General features: G+C 39.2%; 1 protein-coding gene across 4 annotated transcripts in view; it reads right to left on the bottom strand.

Annotated features, from left to right (window-relative positions):
* Nucleotides 1-2,333: 2,333 nt before the first annotated feature.
* ripor1 (RHO family interacting cell polarization regulator 1) overlaps nucleotides 2,334-13,085 on the bottom strand; it is a 324,487-nt gene continuing 313,735 nt past the window's right edge. For all 4 annotated transcript variants that reach the window (XM_072547436.1, XM_072547435.1, XM_072547437.1 and 1 more), the window contains exons 18-22: nucleotides 12,442-12,600; nucleotides 10,323-10,519; nucleotides 9,236-9,319; nucleotides 5,030-5,117; nucleotides 2,334-3,212 (exon numbers count right to left, since the gene is read on the bottom strand). In XM_072547436.1, the coding sequence (XP_072403537.1) occupies nucleotides 3,115-3,212; nucleotides 5,030-5,117; nucleotides 9,236-9,319; nucleotides 10,323-10,519; nucleotides 12,442-12,600 (626 nt within the window). In that variant the 3' untranslated portion in view covers nucleotides 2,334-3,114. The remainder of the gene's footprint in view (nucleotides 3,213-5,029; nucleotides 5,118-9,235; nucleotides 9,320-10,322; nucleotides 10,520-12,441; nucleotides 12,601-13,085) is intronic.

Below are 13,085 nucleotides of genomic sequence, written 5' to 3'. Positions count from 1 at the left end.
TTGAGCCTGAGATTATTCCAGTCATACGTGACAGTGATAAGTTTTCATTTACTAATCTACCAGTTGGAATTAAATATTCACTCACTCAATGACTAATTGAAATTTGTGCTGCAAGAATATATTCACATTATTTTCTTTACAAAATGGAACTTATCCAAAACTCTACTGCCTGCATTCCATTTCCAGCCTAATTCCATTGACCCATAACCCCTGTGTTTGCTGATCTACGTATCTCCTAATTAAGTAACATTCTGATTTTAAAGATTGAACTCTTGCATTTAAATCTCTTCATGCTTTCCCACTGCCCCTCGCTCTACGGTCAGTAATCTCCAGCCCTGCAACATTGAGAAAATTCAACGCCTGAAACACTGGTCCCTTCTGCATACACTCCTGTTGCTGCCTTACTGTTGATGGTCATGCGTTTTAGCTGTCAAGGCCTGAGGCTCTTGAATTCTCTGCCTAAACCTTTCTGTCTCTCTCTCTCTTCCTTGAAGACATTCCTTAAAACATGTGGTTATCTGTCATCATATCGGTGTCTCAGTCAATTTATTTGATTGTGCCTGTGATGCACCTCACAATGTTTTACTACATTAAATACACTGTATAAATGCAATTGTGGAATTCTTGTGGTGCAGTGGTAGCATCCTCACAAGATCAAAGTCATATCTGTTCCAAAGGAGTGTAACAGCACAAGTGAACAAGTTGATTTGAAGATATATATATATATTATATATATATATATATTATATATATATATAAATGCAATTGTAACTTGACAAGAAATGGTTTCATTCAACCGAATTTTGTTGCATGCAAGCTGAAATCCCAGGTATGGTGCAGTCAAGCAAATTCTGCAATTCAACCTTTTTAACAAAAAAAGTTTTACTTTTAGGGGGATGGATGTTTTGAGTACCAGGAGAGCACAATTTTATCAGATACAGCATTAAAAAAAATGACACAGGTTCCAGTATCTTTTGTTAGCTGCCCCAGATTATGCAGGGCTTTTCCATTATATCCTTGAATATATACCTAGAGTTGGTGCAGACACAGGAGTGAGAATGCAAAAAGACTGCAAGGTGTCTTCCCAACTCATCCTGTCACTTTTCTGGTAAGATGATCAGTCATTCCTCCAGTGAAGGGTGTCTAAAGAAACCCAGTGGTGAAGTGTGCTAAAGACCTCTGTAGACCAGAGGACCAGTAACATCCTGGGGATGATTTGAAATTGATCAGGAGTCCAGGATTAACGTTAATAGACATATCCATCCCATCCCATCCCACCCCAGCAACAACTGCAAAGTCGCAGTGAGATGTCCAGAAGCATAGCTAAAAGCATCTCTGGGAAGCACCTTACATAAGTTTTACAAAGTTGGTTTGGCATTTCCAGTACTTCCATGCATATTTTACCACTGAATGTTGTGAAGGAGTATTAATACTTGTTAACTATTTTACTTATGTAGAACAGCTTGTAGTAACAGGTACCTTCCCTTTATAAATTATATCTTCTTAAATATTCTCCTTGATTCTTGCTCCTCCTTATTAGGTGTTTGCCTTCATGACACAACAATTGCAAGGAGTTGTTGATTACGATAATCATGCAAGACTGAGTGCTTGGTTAAATCTTGTTCACCACACTAGAAGCCCACACATATATTTATGCAGGTGCAAACAGCAGCAGCAAAACTGACCCAAAATGTAGAGATAAGATACGAGCAAGTTAAGTTTAAGTTCTACGGCATGAACAGATGGTAGTTAACAAAGCAGAGACAGACAAGTCATTCACATTTCCATTTTAAAAATATGGACAAAGCAAATCCAGAATATTAAGACAAGGCAATGGAACATTTAAATGAGTAAAAATAATATTTAGAACTAATATTGCAAAGAGGTGTTAAGCTCAAGTTTGGCCACTCACAACTATGTCACTTCTTAACCTTTGCCATGTATAATCCATTGGCATTGTAATGTATTGTGTAATATCACACGTTGACACATTGTACATTCTTCAGTTTCATTAGCTCTAGAAGCTCAAGCCTCTTCCTAAATTCTACCTTTTCAGCAGTACCATCACTCACTTGACACAAACAAGATTGGGAGTATGTTCAATTTTTATGGTTTCTCACAGTGCTTGGCAATTATGCTTTCCTAAGCTAATATCAGTAAAAGCATATCAACTCATCTTTCATTTCATTGATGGTTCAGTGTAAACATTGCATTTCTAAATAGTTGCATTAAGACCCTTTAAAATGCTTGAGTCAAGATTTTGAAGGGTATAAATAAGGAGCTATATCTTGCTATTTGAAAAATCTCAAACAAAATGATTTGAACTTTTAGGATATTACAGCATTGCATTTAATGAAATTTTATTTATGATCACAATTCACTTTTACTTACATAATACATTTATATAGAAAATCAAAGTATATCTATTTACTGCACCACGTGGAAAATAGTAAGACAGGTTTACAAACTCAAAATTGCAGTTTATCTTCTTACTGCAATTTAATTCAATATTAAATAAAAAAAACTGGACCTTTTTATTGTACATGTAATACTTGTATGCTCTCCACCTTAACACTAGGCACTTGGTCGTGAAGCAGCACTTTAGTTTCCTGCCTCCAAGAAGCAAGACATGCAGGATTGTAGGTAAATATTTCAGCTGTGGCTTTTGGAGTAATCTGTCTGCCAGGATCTTTCCTCTGTCAAGGTTAACCACTCTTATGTGGATCATTCACACATTCAATTGTTCAAAGTGCATTTCCACCGAGTCCCAATTTGTTCATAGTTTCTTTTACCAGGAGATCTCCTCCAAGTTGGCTTTTGGGATATCTTTTGTCATACGTGATAAATTAGCATTGCTTTGCCAATGTTTCCCAGATACTTTGGGAAACTGCTGAAAGTGACTTTTCCAAATGGTAGCATTTCCCTTTATCCCCCCAAGCCCACTCCCAAACCTAGGAAAAGTTACGAATGCTGCTACATCTGAAATATTGGAAACTCAGATGTAGCTTAGCTTTTAGATTACTTGATGGTTTGGAAACAAAAGCCACGTTGCTTCAGAAGCTCCTTTCAGGAAGACGCTGGCCGTTTTCTTTGCTAAACATTAAGTGCCCCCAGTTAGAAAGCTGTACTGGCCATACTGACTGATCCCAGGAGCATGTGCATACTATCCAATGACTCTTCCATCTGTTTGTAGGCAACTTTACCTTCTTCACCTGTCAGAGTATTGGGGAAAAAAAAAGTCACTGTTTATATAGATGACAAGAACAGTAATACATAAATCACAGTAACTGTAGGTAAGATGGGAATGGACGGATGTACAAAGTGAGATTGGATCTTTTGGGATTATATTTATTAGATTTAGAAGAATGCAGGGTAATCTCATACAAGCCCATAAAATTCTAGATAGAGAAAATGTGGGAAGATGTTCTTGATGGCTTGGAAGTCCAGAAGCAGGGGTCACAGTTGAAGATACAGGAAGGCCATTTAGAACTGAGCTGAGAAATTTCTTCACCTTAAGTGGTGAACCAATGTGGTTCACAGAAGGTGGTTGAAGCCAAAACATTGACTATTCTCAAGGGGGAGTTAGATATAATTCTTAGGGCTAAAGAGATCAAAGGGTATGGGGAGAAAACAGAATATTGTGGATGATTGGCCATGATCATATTGAAGGACAGAGAAGGCTGAAAGGGTGGAATGGCCTATTCCCACTATTTCTGGGCTACTTATCTGCTTTTCAATGTGCTCATCTGACAAAGACAGTCATTCAGTTTAATGTTTCATCTGAAAGTTAGCATTTCAGATAGTACAGCAATTTCGCAGAATATTAGGACTGCATTATTTTGATCATGCTCTTAAATTGTGATTCAAAGAATGTTGTCTCACTCAGTTGTTTTATCAAACTAAAGTGGACACCTTGAACAATGCTGTGGAATTCCTCCCCAACAACCTCGTTCACTCTATTTCCCCCTCTTTGGTTGTATTATCAAGATTTTGATGAGTCCCATATAATCATCATATGGGACTCATCAAAACAAAAAGCTTATATAAAACCAAGATAATTTAAGTATGTATAACACTGGCAGTGAATAAACGGATACAGTGGAAGAAATAGGATTGAGCATGGACATTGGATTTAACAGAATCACAGAAATGTTAGGGCACACAAAGAGGCCATTCAGCCCATTATGCTTAAAATAGCACTATGAAACATACTTGAAAAACCAATCTCCTGCTTTTCAAGATGGACTAAGTACCAGTTTCATCAAAGAAAATGCTTTAACCAAAAAGTACAGTCCATGAACATCAATTGAGGGTGAGTATTATGAGAACTTAATGTGAGTATATTTTTATCATTGTCATGGTATCAGTGAATCTATCTGTTCCAAAACATTGGGCCATTTTCTAAAAATTTAGTGTATGGATGTAGGTTTGCTCGCTGAGCTGGAAGGTTTGTTTTCAGGTGTTTCATCACCATACTAGGCAACATCTTCAGTGAGCCTCCGAATGAAGCTTAGTGTGTTTCAGGTAGTGAGGCAATCAAACCTGATTTTTGTTAAAAGTACAACTGTGCTCCATGATTCACATTGTGGGCACATTTTGGATCTAGATTTGTATTATTAGAACCTGTTCAGACATCCACGTAGTTCTACTGATGATCAGAGTTTGGTCTGAGAACCAGGGCCTATTAAATCACCAAACATCACATTCTCATTTATTGGAAAGGATCCTGAGGATAAATAGGAATAGGCGGAAAAAGAACGGAATCAAGAAATTTCCCTGCAGGTCACAAAAGTGATGACCTCTCAAGGTAACTTCGCTTCCAATTTGACCAAAGGTCATATTAAATCTTAAAAATGTGTAAGTTCTTAGGTATGTATTTTTAATTTAGCAGTTCATAGATCTCCTCCAGTTATTGAAGAGATACACAGAAAGGTGAAGCACCCAGTAACTTGTCTCAATAGACACTGAACAGAATTAAATTCACGTAACATGCAAGTACTGAATTTGTAATAACAACTACAAACCTTACCAAAAGATAGGAGGGTCTGTTTAGCAACATCACGAACTTCTTTATCAGTCTGACAAAGGTAGACTAGTTGATCGATACTCTCTTTGGCCTGAATAAAACAAATTAAGTTAAAAGAAAAATCTCAGCAGAATTCATGATCTTTACTAATCCTAGAATTAATCAATTTACCATTTCTTTTGCCAAGATAATTTTCAAAACTCAAATGGTTTTCTATAATCCATTTCCATTTGTTGCAAATAGGAGATTTTGGGTATGACTTTTCATCAGAAATGAACTGAAAAGACTGAAGGGAAGCCAGGAGAAACAGCAGACTATTTATGGGTAAAGGAGTTTAATTAGATAGCTGGGAAACTGATGAAAATAACAAATTCATAAGTAGAAAAGTACTAATTACCCATTTCATTATACTTCTCAAAATCTGCACCAACTCAAACAATCTGGTTACCTCGATGACCAATCCTGATACAGGTGGTAAATACCGCAAAGTACCTTGATCAGGCAGAGTCAGCATGGATTTACAAAAAGGAAATAGCGTTCAACATATCTACTGAAATTTTTCCAAAGGTGAACTAGTAGAATGGATAAAGGGGAGCCAGTGGATATGGTTTACTTTTAGAAGGCTGTTGATAAGGTCCCACATAAAAAGCTGACAGGAGGATGAGCTGTGAGGAGGAAGCAGAGATGCTGGAGTGTGATTAGGACAAGCTGTACAAGAGGGCAAAAACACAGTAGATGCAGTATAATGTGAATAAATGTGAAGTTATTCACTTTGGGAGGAAAAAGCGGCAAGGCAATTATTCAAATGGCTATGAATTGAGGGGGGAAAATGTGCTACAAAACTTAGGTGTCCTTGTACACCAGTCACTGAAGGTAAACATGCTGGTCAGGTGCTGCAGGCGGTCAAGGTGACAAATGGTATGTTGGCCTTCATAGCGAGAGGATTTCAATTCAGGATCAGGGACATCTTGGGCAATTATACAGGGCCTTGATGTGCCACACTGAGAATATTATGTTCAGTTTTGGTCTGATCTGAAGAAGGATATTCTCTCTCTAGAGGGAGTGCAACAAACTGATTCCTTGGATGACAGAAATGACATATGAAGAGAAACTGGATTGGTTAGGTTGATAGTCACTGGCATTGAGAAGCGTGCGCTGGAATTCAGAAACATTTTAACAGGACCAGACTGGGTAAGTGCAGGATGGCTGTTCCTGATGGCTGGGTAGTCCAGGACTAGATGTCACAATCTAAGGATATGCAATATGCCATTTAGGTCTGAAATTTCTTTACCCAAAGCCTGGTGAGCCTGTAAAGTTTTCTGCCACAGAAAGGAGTCAGTTAAAGTTCTCAGGGCTAAAGAGAAAGCAGGAAAGGTTACTGAATTGGATGATCAACCATCATCACATTGAATGGTTCAGAAAGCTTGAAGGGCCATATAGCCCTGCCCCTGCTCCTACTTTCTTTGATTCTATCAGTATGTGGTACTGAGCAAGGTTTCTTGTTTTAAGTATTTTGCTGCCACCCAATTCTCCCTTGTTTTGTCTTGGACCTACATAATGATTAGTGGTAGAAGATACACTAAACAGCTACAGAACAGGCACTATTCTTAGATTTATTGTATTTATTGGTTTATTGTAATGATAATAGTCATACTTACTATTACATTTGTTCAGATAAATTTACTAGGACTTGAGAAAGCTGGTATGGATCCAGCTGTCTCTCTATAGTAGAATTTGTCCTGTGTGTGACATCAATGGAATGGGTGTAGCCATTGTAATATTGTCATGAACTCCCTTAGAAGCATTATCTTATGAATCAACTTCAACCACTCAGCTCACTTGCACTACTGTATGCCCCCAGTTAACTTAGGAGAGGGATGAGAGGGCATTCACTCTTATAAGCACCGTCAGTCAACCCTACAGGACATAGGTACTCTCATTTACAATGCACAAGTAGTGCCTTCCTCTCCTCTGCTCAGGGCAGGTACTTGTAGAATACATTCCTTTGCTGAATTGCTGCTCATCAAAAGAGTCTTAGTGATGGTCTTCTATATTTCCCATTCCTACAGAGCAATTTGCAGGTATTTGTCAAGTTCTTCTCTCATTAGTGCATTAATTTTCTGAACTTTCTGTTCAATTTTGCTTTCAGTTCTGATGGAAGGTGCTCACTCAAAACTGTCTCTATACTATAGATACTGAACTGGTCAGCTGTATACCTCACTCATTGCCCATTAGAATTCAAAAATATTATAAGGTCCTATCACTTCCCAAAAAGAAGAAAACTGAAGAAAAGCTAAAAATAATCAGCCAAACATCCTGGAGAGAAAATTCTATAATCTACGATCATGATAGAGACCAGTAACTTGCTTAATTCTTTTTTAAATGACCTGAAACTTCAACTGTTTCTCTTAATCGTGTGGCATAATGTTGATACTTTATGAATTGCTCCTGTCCTTTAATCTAATTCAGTTATTTTACAAGACTACAAACATGTATATATTGTAAGTGGTAAACTGAGTTATACATTGGAGGTTGCAGAAGCAGGTTGATATCCCAGAAAGACATTTTGAAAAATAATCACATTCTTGTTTTAAAAATTCATAATAGGAGCATGCAATATTGAGAACTGGGTCAGGTATGAGGATAGCTTTTTCTGTTGCATTTAAAGCTGATCAGTAAACAACCTGATATATCTACACAGTAATTCAGGAATTAGTGACAGCGGCAAAATTACTTTTCAGTCTTCATTTATTGTCATTTTCAGAGGAGCTGAGTCAGTATCATTATGGCTCTAAGGGTACTTACAAAGGAAATGTCAAACAATTATAGGCCAGTCAGTTTTATTTAAATGATGGACATGTTGTTAGAGTGCAACCTTGAGATTTCAGATAAACTGTCACTTAGAAAGGCATGGACAAGTCAGAGATAGTCAGCATGGCTTTGTTAAGGGAAGGTCATGCCTGGCAAATTTGATTGAAATCTTTGGGCAAATGACAAGGGGATCGATGAGAGTACTGCAGTGATTGTTATCTATATGGATTTTAGTAAGGCATTTGACAAGGTTCCACATAGCAGACTGGTCAGAAAAGTAAAAGCCTAGGGATATAGGCTGATGTGTTGAATTGGATTCAAAGCTGAAACAAAGGCTTATGGTCGATGGCTGCCTTTGCAGATGGAAAGCTGTTTCAAGTGGTGTTCTGCAGGGCTCAGTGTTGAGATCCCTGCTGTTTGATTTATACATTAATGATTTAGGCCTGAACATGGGGTGCACATTTGGGAAATTTGTAGACAACACAAAAATTGGCCATGTAATGGATAGTGTAGAGGATTGCTATAAGCCCCGAAGTTATATTCTGTAGATGGGTTGATGGCATTGACAGGAAAGTGATAGATGGAGGTCAGCTCTGGTAAATGTGAAGTATTGCATTTAGGGAGGTCAAACAGTAAGTGGGAATACACAATAAATGGGAATATGCTGAGAGGAGTAGTTGAAGTGAGAGATCTTGGTGTGCAAGTACACAGATCCCTAAAGGTAGCAGTACAGGTTAACAAGGTTGTAAAAAAGGCACATGGAATACTCTCTTTCATTGACAGAGGAATAAAATACAAAAATAGGGATATAATGTTGAGACTGTATATCCACTGATGAGGACACAACTAGAGTATTGTGTGCAGTTCTGGTCACCTCATTACAGGAAGAACGTAATTGCTCTGGAGAGAGTGCAGAGATTTACTAGAATGTTGTCAAGGCTGGAGAATTATAGCTACGAGGAGAGACTGGATTGGTTTCTCTGGAACAGAAAAGGCTTAAGATGGCATGATTACTCTTCACAATTGTGTGTGCCTCAAAGAGAGTAGACAGGAGAAACCTGTTTCCCCAGCACAGAGTTCGACAGCTTGAATCTGTGTCCTGGTTATGTGGCAGAAGGATGAAAGATGTGAAGAAAAGCTTGTTTACACAGAGGATGGTGAGTGTATGGAATTCACAGCTTGAATTGGTGATGGAGACAGAGACACTAAACTCCTTTTAAAGGTACCTGGATCTGCACCTTAAGAGTTGTAAGCTGCAAGGCTAGGGGTCATTTGCAAGGACTAGATAGGGCATCTGAGTGGCTTTTTACAAGATGAGCTGAAGGCTCCCTTCTGTGTTGTACCATTTCTATGGTAGTAAATGTGTTTATTTTGACTAACTTAAACTGAAGGGCTCACCTTTAAATGTGCCAGTGCTGTGCATCCTACTTTTCTCAGCTGTCCATCCTCATCCTCAAGCAGTTCCAAGTAACAAACCAGAGCCTAAAAGCAAATGCACATGATTAGTCCATTGCACAAAACAAACTGTCTACCAGATTTCAGATTAATGCTGGTAGAATCTAAGTCCAGATATTTTAAGCACAAACAACCATTTTTCATGTCATTGATGAAGTGCTAACAAGGATCCGGCATTGTAAATCCATGAATCTCTGCACTTTGGTGGAGGACCCACAATACTTACATACCTTTTGTGACAATGGTATTAAGCCACCAGAGACTTTTAATTCATTCTGATGTCTGGCGGGACTCAAACAAGATTTAGGTTGAAATAACATTACACCCACAACAAGACATTAGGAACAGTGGGTCGGCTATTCAACTCTTCAAGAATGAACCAGCATTTCATTAGATTATGTTTGATCTGTACTGCAATTTAATTTGACAGCCTTTGCTCCACATTGTGCAATACTTTCCACATAATAAATAACAATTAATTTCAAGTCTTCAAAGTCAATTTGATGCAACAACCAGACTATTGGAAAGTTCAAGATTTCTACTACTGTACAGAAAAGAATGTTTCATGATTTCAATCCAAAATGGCTGAGTGCTATTTTAAGATTACTGCCCATCGTTCTCTGTTGTCCAAATAAAGAAAATAGTTTCTCATAAACAAAACAAATTTTTTAGAGAATTTAAAGTTTTACATTAGATCATGATACATTTTCTATATTCAAGGGAACACAGTGTTACTATCAATGAAACCACTTTGCAATTGTATTGCTTTGGTACTATTAGAGTCTCACTTACTTAGGGACAATGCACTCTCACTACTGGCAACCTAACCTACTTGGGGTACAAACACTAGCTCCGATAACAGCCTCACCAGCTCAGTTACAATACTGGTCCTCATATTAATTTCAAACACTGCTCCATAGTTGACAAATAAAAGACAAATACAGATACCCGTACAGATACCAAAGTTGTTGGACCTAATCAGCCAAGTTAGCCGTGAGCAAAGCAACTGCCTTTAGACTTAGCTACTAACTTTCTCTCTGAACTTGGAGTCTTCTGACAGGTTTTTCAGCACAGAGGCAGCTGTATTGCCGATCTTGGTGTTGTCCTCCAATAGAAGCAGACCCATGGCTTTCAGACCGTCTTTCTGGAGTTGGGTCCCTGAGAGATGTTTCAGATTCTTCAATACCACATCCCTATCAGAGGACTGTAGATTCTGAACCAAGAATACTGTGAGGAATGGGGAGTGAGGTGATGGGGAGAAAAAAAAAAATCACAAAATAGTCACGGACATTTTCAATCTCATCAGTAGAAAAAATTCAACCTGATATCTCACTTGAGTGGCTATGCAGTATGTGACAGGACAGGATTGTTAGGTGCTTATTTGAGAGGTAAGCCTAAACTCGATGCTTTACGTACCCACACCTACACACACCCACATCATTACAGGCATTCTAAGTCTTTGTTTGCAATCAAGGTGGGGGTGTTGAGAGGGGAGGAAGAAGAAAATGCCTCATCTAAGTCAGAGATTTTGCAGCCAAGCTTAATCCACGATAGACAAGCAGCAAGCCTGGCAGCATCAGGAGGTCAAGAAGTTAATGTTTCGGGTGTGTGTAGGGGAGCTGCAGATAAAGGGGAGTGGTGGAGGAAGGGTGGTGAGGTGGGGATAGGTGACGTCAGGTAGAGGGTATGACTTGCTTAGTCAATGGGAGGAATGAATCTGGTTGGTAGCTGGAGGAAAGGTTGATCAGAAGGAAGGAAGGTGAGTGAGGGTCTGGAAAGGGAGTTTGGGGATGGGGTTGTTTGAAACTAGAGAACTCAATGTTGAGTCCTCTGGACTGTAGACTGCCCAGGCAGAAGATGTGGTGTTATTGCTCCAATTTATGTCTGATTCATTGTGACATTGGAGGAGGCCAAGGATGGTCATGTCAGAAAGGGATTGGGAAGGCAAATTAAAATGGGCGGTGACTGGGAGGTCAGGTCTACGAACCCGGCTGTAATGCTTGGTGAAACGTGCGCTAGAGTTTACGTTTGGTCTCCCTAGTAGTAGAGAAGACCACACCGGGAGCACTAGATACAGTGAACTAGGTTGAAGGAGAGGCAAGTGAACCTCTGTCTTACCTGGAAGATCTGTTTGGAGCCCTGGATGGATATGAGAGGGAGGTGGTGGGCTGGCAGGTTTTGCATCTTTTCCGGTTGCAGGGGAAGGTGCCTGGGGTTTTTTTTGTGGGGGTTGGGGGGTGGGGAGAGAAATGCGAGTGGCGCAAACCAAGGCAAAGGGAACAGTCCTTGAGGAAGGCAGATGGGGTGGGGAGGGGTTGATGTTCTTTGTGGTGAAGTCTAGTTGGACTTGGCATAAATGTTTAAGGATGATACGATGAATGTGGGGTGGTAGGTGAAGACAAGGGGGACAATCCATGAGTCTACATACAGTTGCAGCACATAGGCATGCACAAAAACCACATAGAAGTATAATCCAGGCAAAGACTTTTGTGAAACTAACATCAGGGCTGTTTTGTGTTGTTCTAAACCCTCAGCAACCATTTAAAAGAAATGTCAACCCTAACTGGGAACATTTATTAATCTCATAAACATGGAAATCATTCCAGGAACAAGTCACTGTATTGAGACGTTTCTGAGTTGATAATTAATTCTAGAAAGCAAAATGCACTCACCATGGTTAACAGGACCCTACATAAATCTATCCAAAGCACTGGGGATAGCAACTTGATAATATCCCCAATAATGTCAAAGTCGATCTGCATTAATGAAAACAGTGTACACCCAGGCAGTCCAGAATGCTGCTATAGGAAGGGTTCCTGTGGGCACAATGCCAATTTACTGTATTCATTATCCCTCCACTGACCTCCAGAGCTCAGAGATCAATGGGGGAATATCACAGAGATGCAATCCTTCTTACCAAGTCCAATGTTTTCTTCCTCATATAGAGGGTATGGATGGTCAGCAGTGACTGCCAGGATGATCACCTGATAAGCTATATTGCAGAATTCTGATTGCTGCACAAACTGAATAGTGTGAGATTCAGAAAGAGACTTGCTGACACAAAAATGGAGGAGCACTAGAAGGAGAGAATTACTAATGCGAGGCTGGAGTTAGGGGTGAAAGCTGCAAAAAGAACATTAGAAAAGTACCTTCATCAGCTACCTCCATGATATAGGCAGGTAAGGAGGGCACATTCTGCTCCTCAATGTGATTCAAGTATTGGAAGATAGTCAGGAATTCCACATTTCCACTTCGAGCACGTTTTGGCAATGTTCTGTCCAAAAACCTCTCCACTAGTTTAATAAAAACTGTTAACAAAGAGCAGACTAAATGACCGAATTGTTTTACTAAACGCGTGATTAAAATCTGTATGCATTGTAAGTGCCTCAGTCTGCAGCAGAGTCTAAGCTGAAATGTTTATTGAATATAGTTCTCTTTTTCAAAATCGCTTTATAGTTAAATTGATCATATTTGAAAGCAAAATAAATTGCTCAAATGGTCAGTTCTGTTTAATTTCGGAGTTAGGCAGTATGGCACAATGGAACATAGTTGAAATAAACCATTTGAATCTAGTGGCGCATCAGATAGAATACACGGCTTATCCTCACTTACACCTGCCAACATTCATTTACAGGTGGCTGAATCTCAGCCTATTTGCAGTGTAATATCATCTTTGGGACTCTAAGTGCCAGTGAACTTGGAGAAAATGTGAGCCCAAGACAGGGATAGAGCAGCTACCTAATTAATAAAGACAAAGTACTGTGGATGCTGGCGATCTAAAACAAAAACAAAG

The sequence above is a fragment of the Chiloscyllium punctatum genome, chromosome 26, assembly GCF_047496795.1.
Source record: "Chiloscyllium punctatum isolate Juve2018m chromosome 26, sChiPun1.3, whole genome shotgun sequence".
NCBI lineage: Eukaryota > Metazoa > Chordata > Chondrichthyes > Orectolobiformes > Hemiscylliidae > Chiloscyllium > Chiloscyllium punctatum.
Note: the sequence above shows the minus strand (reverse complement) of the source record. Positions and strands in the feature narration are given on the sequence as shown.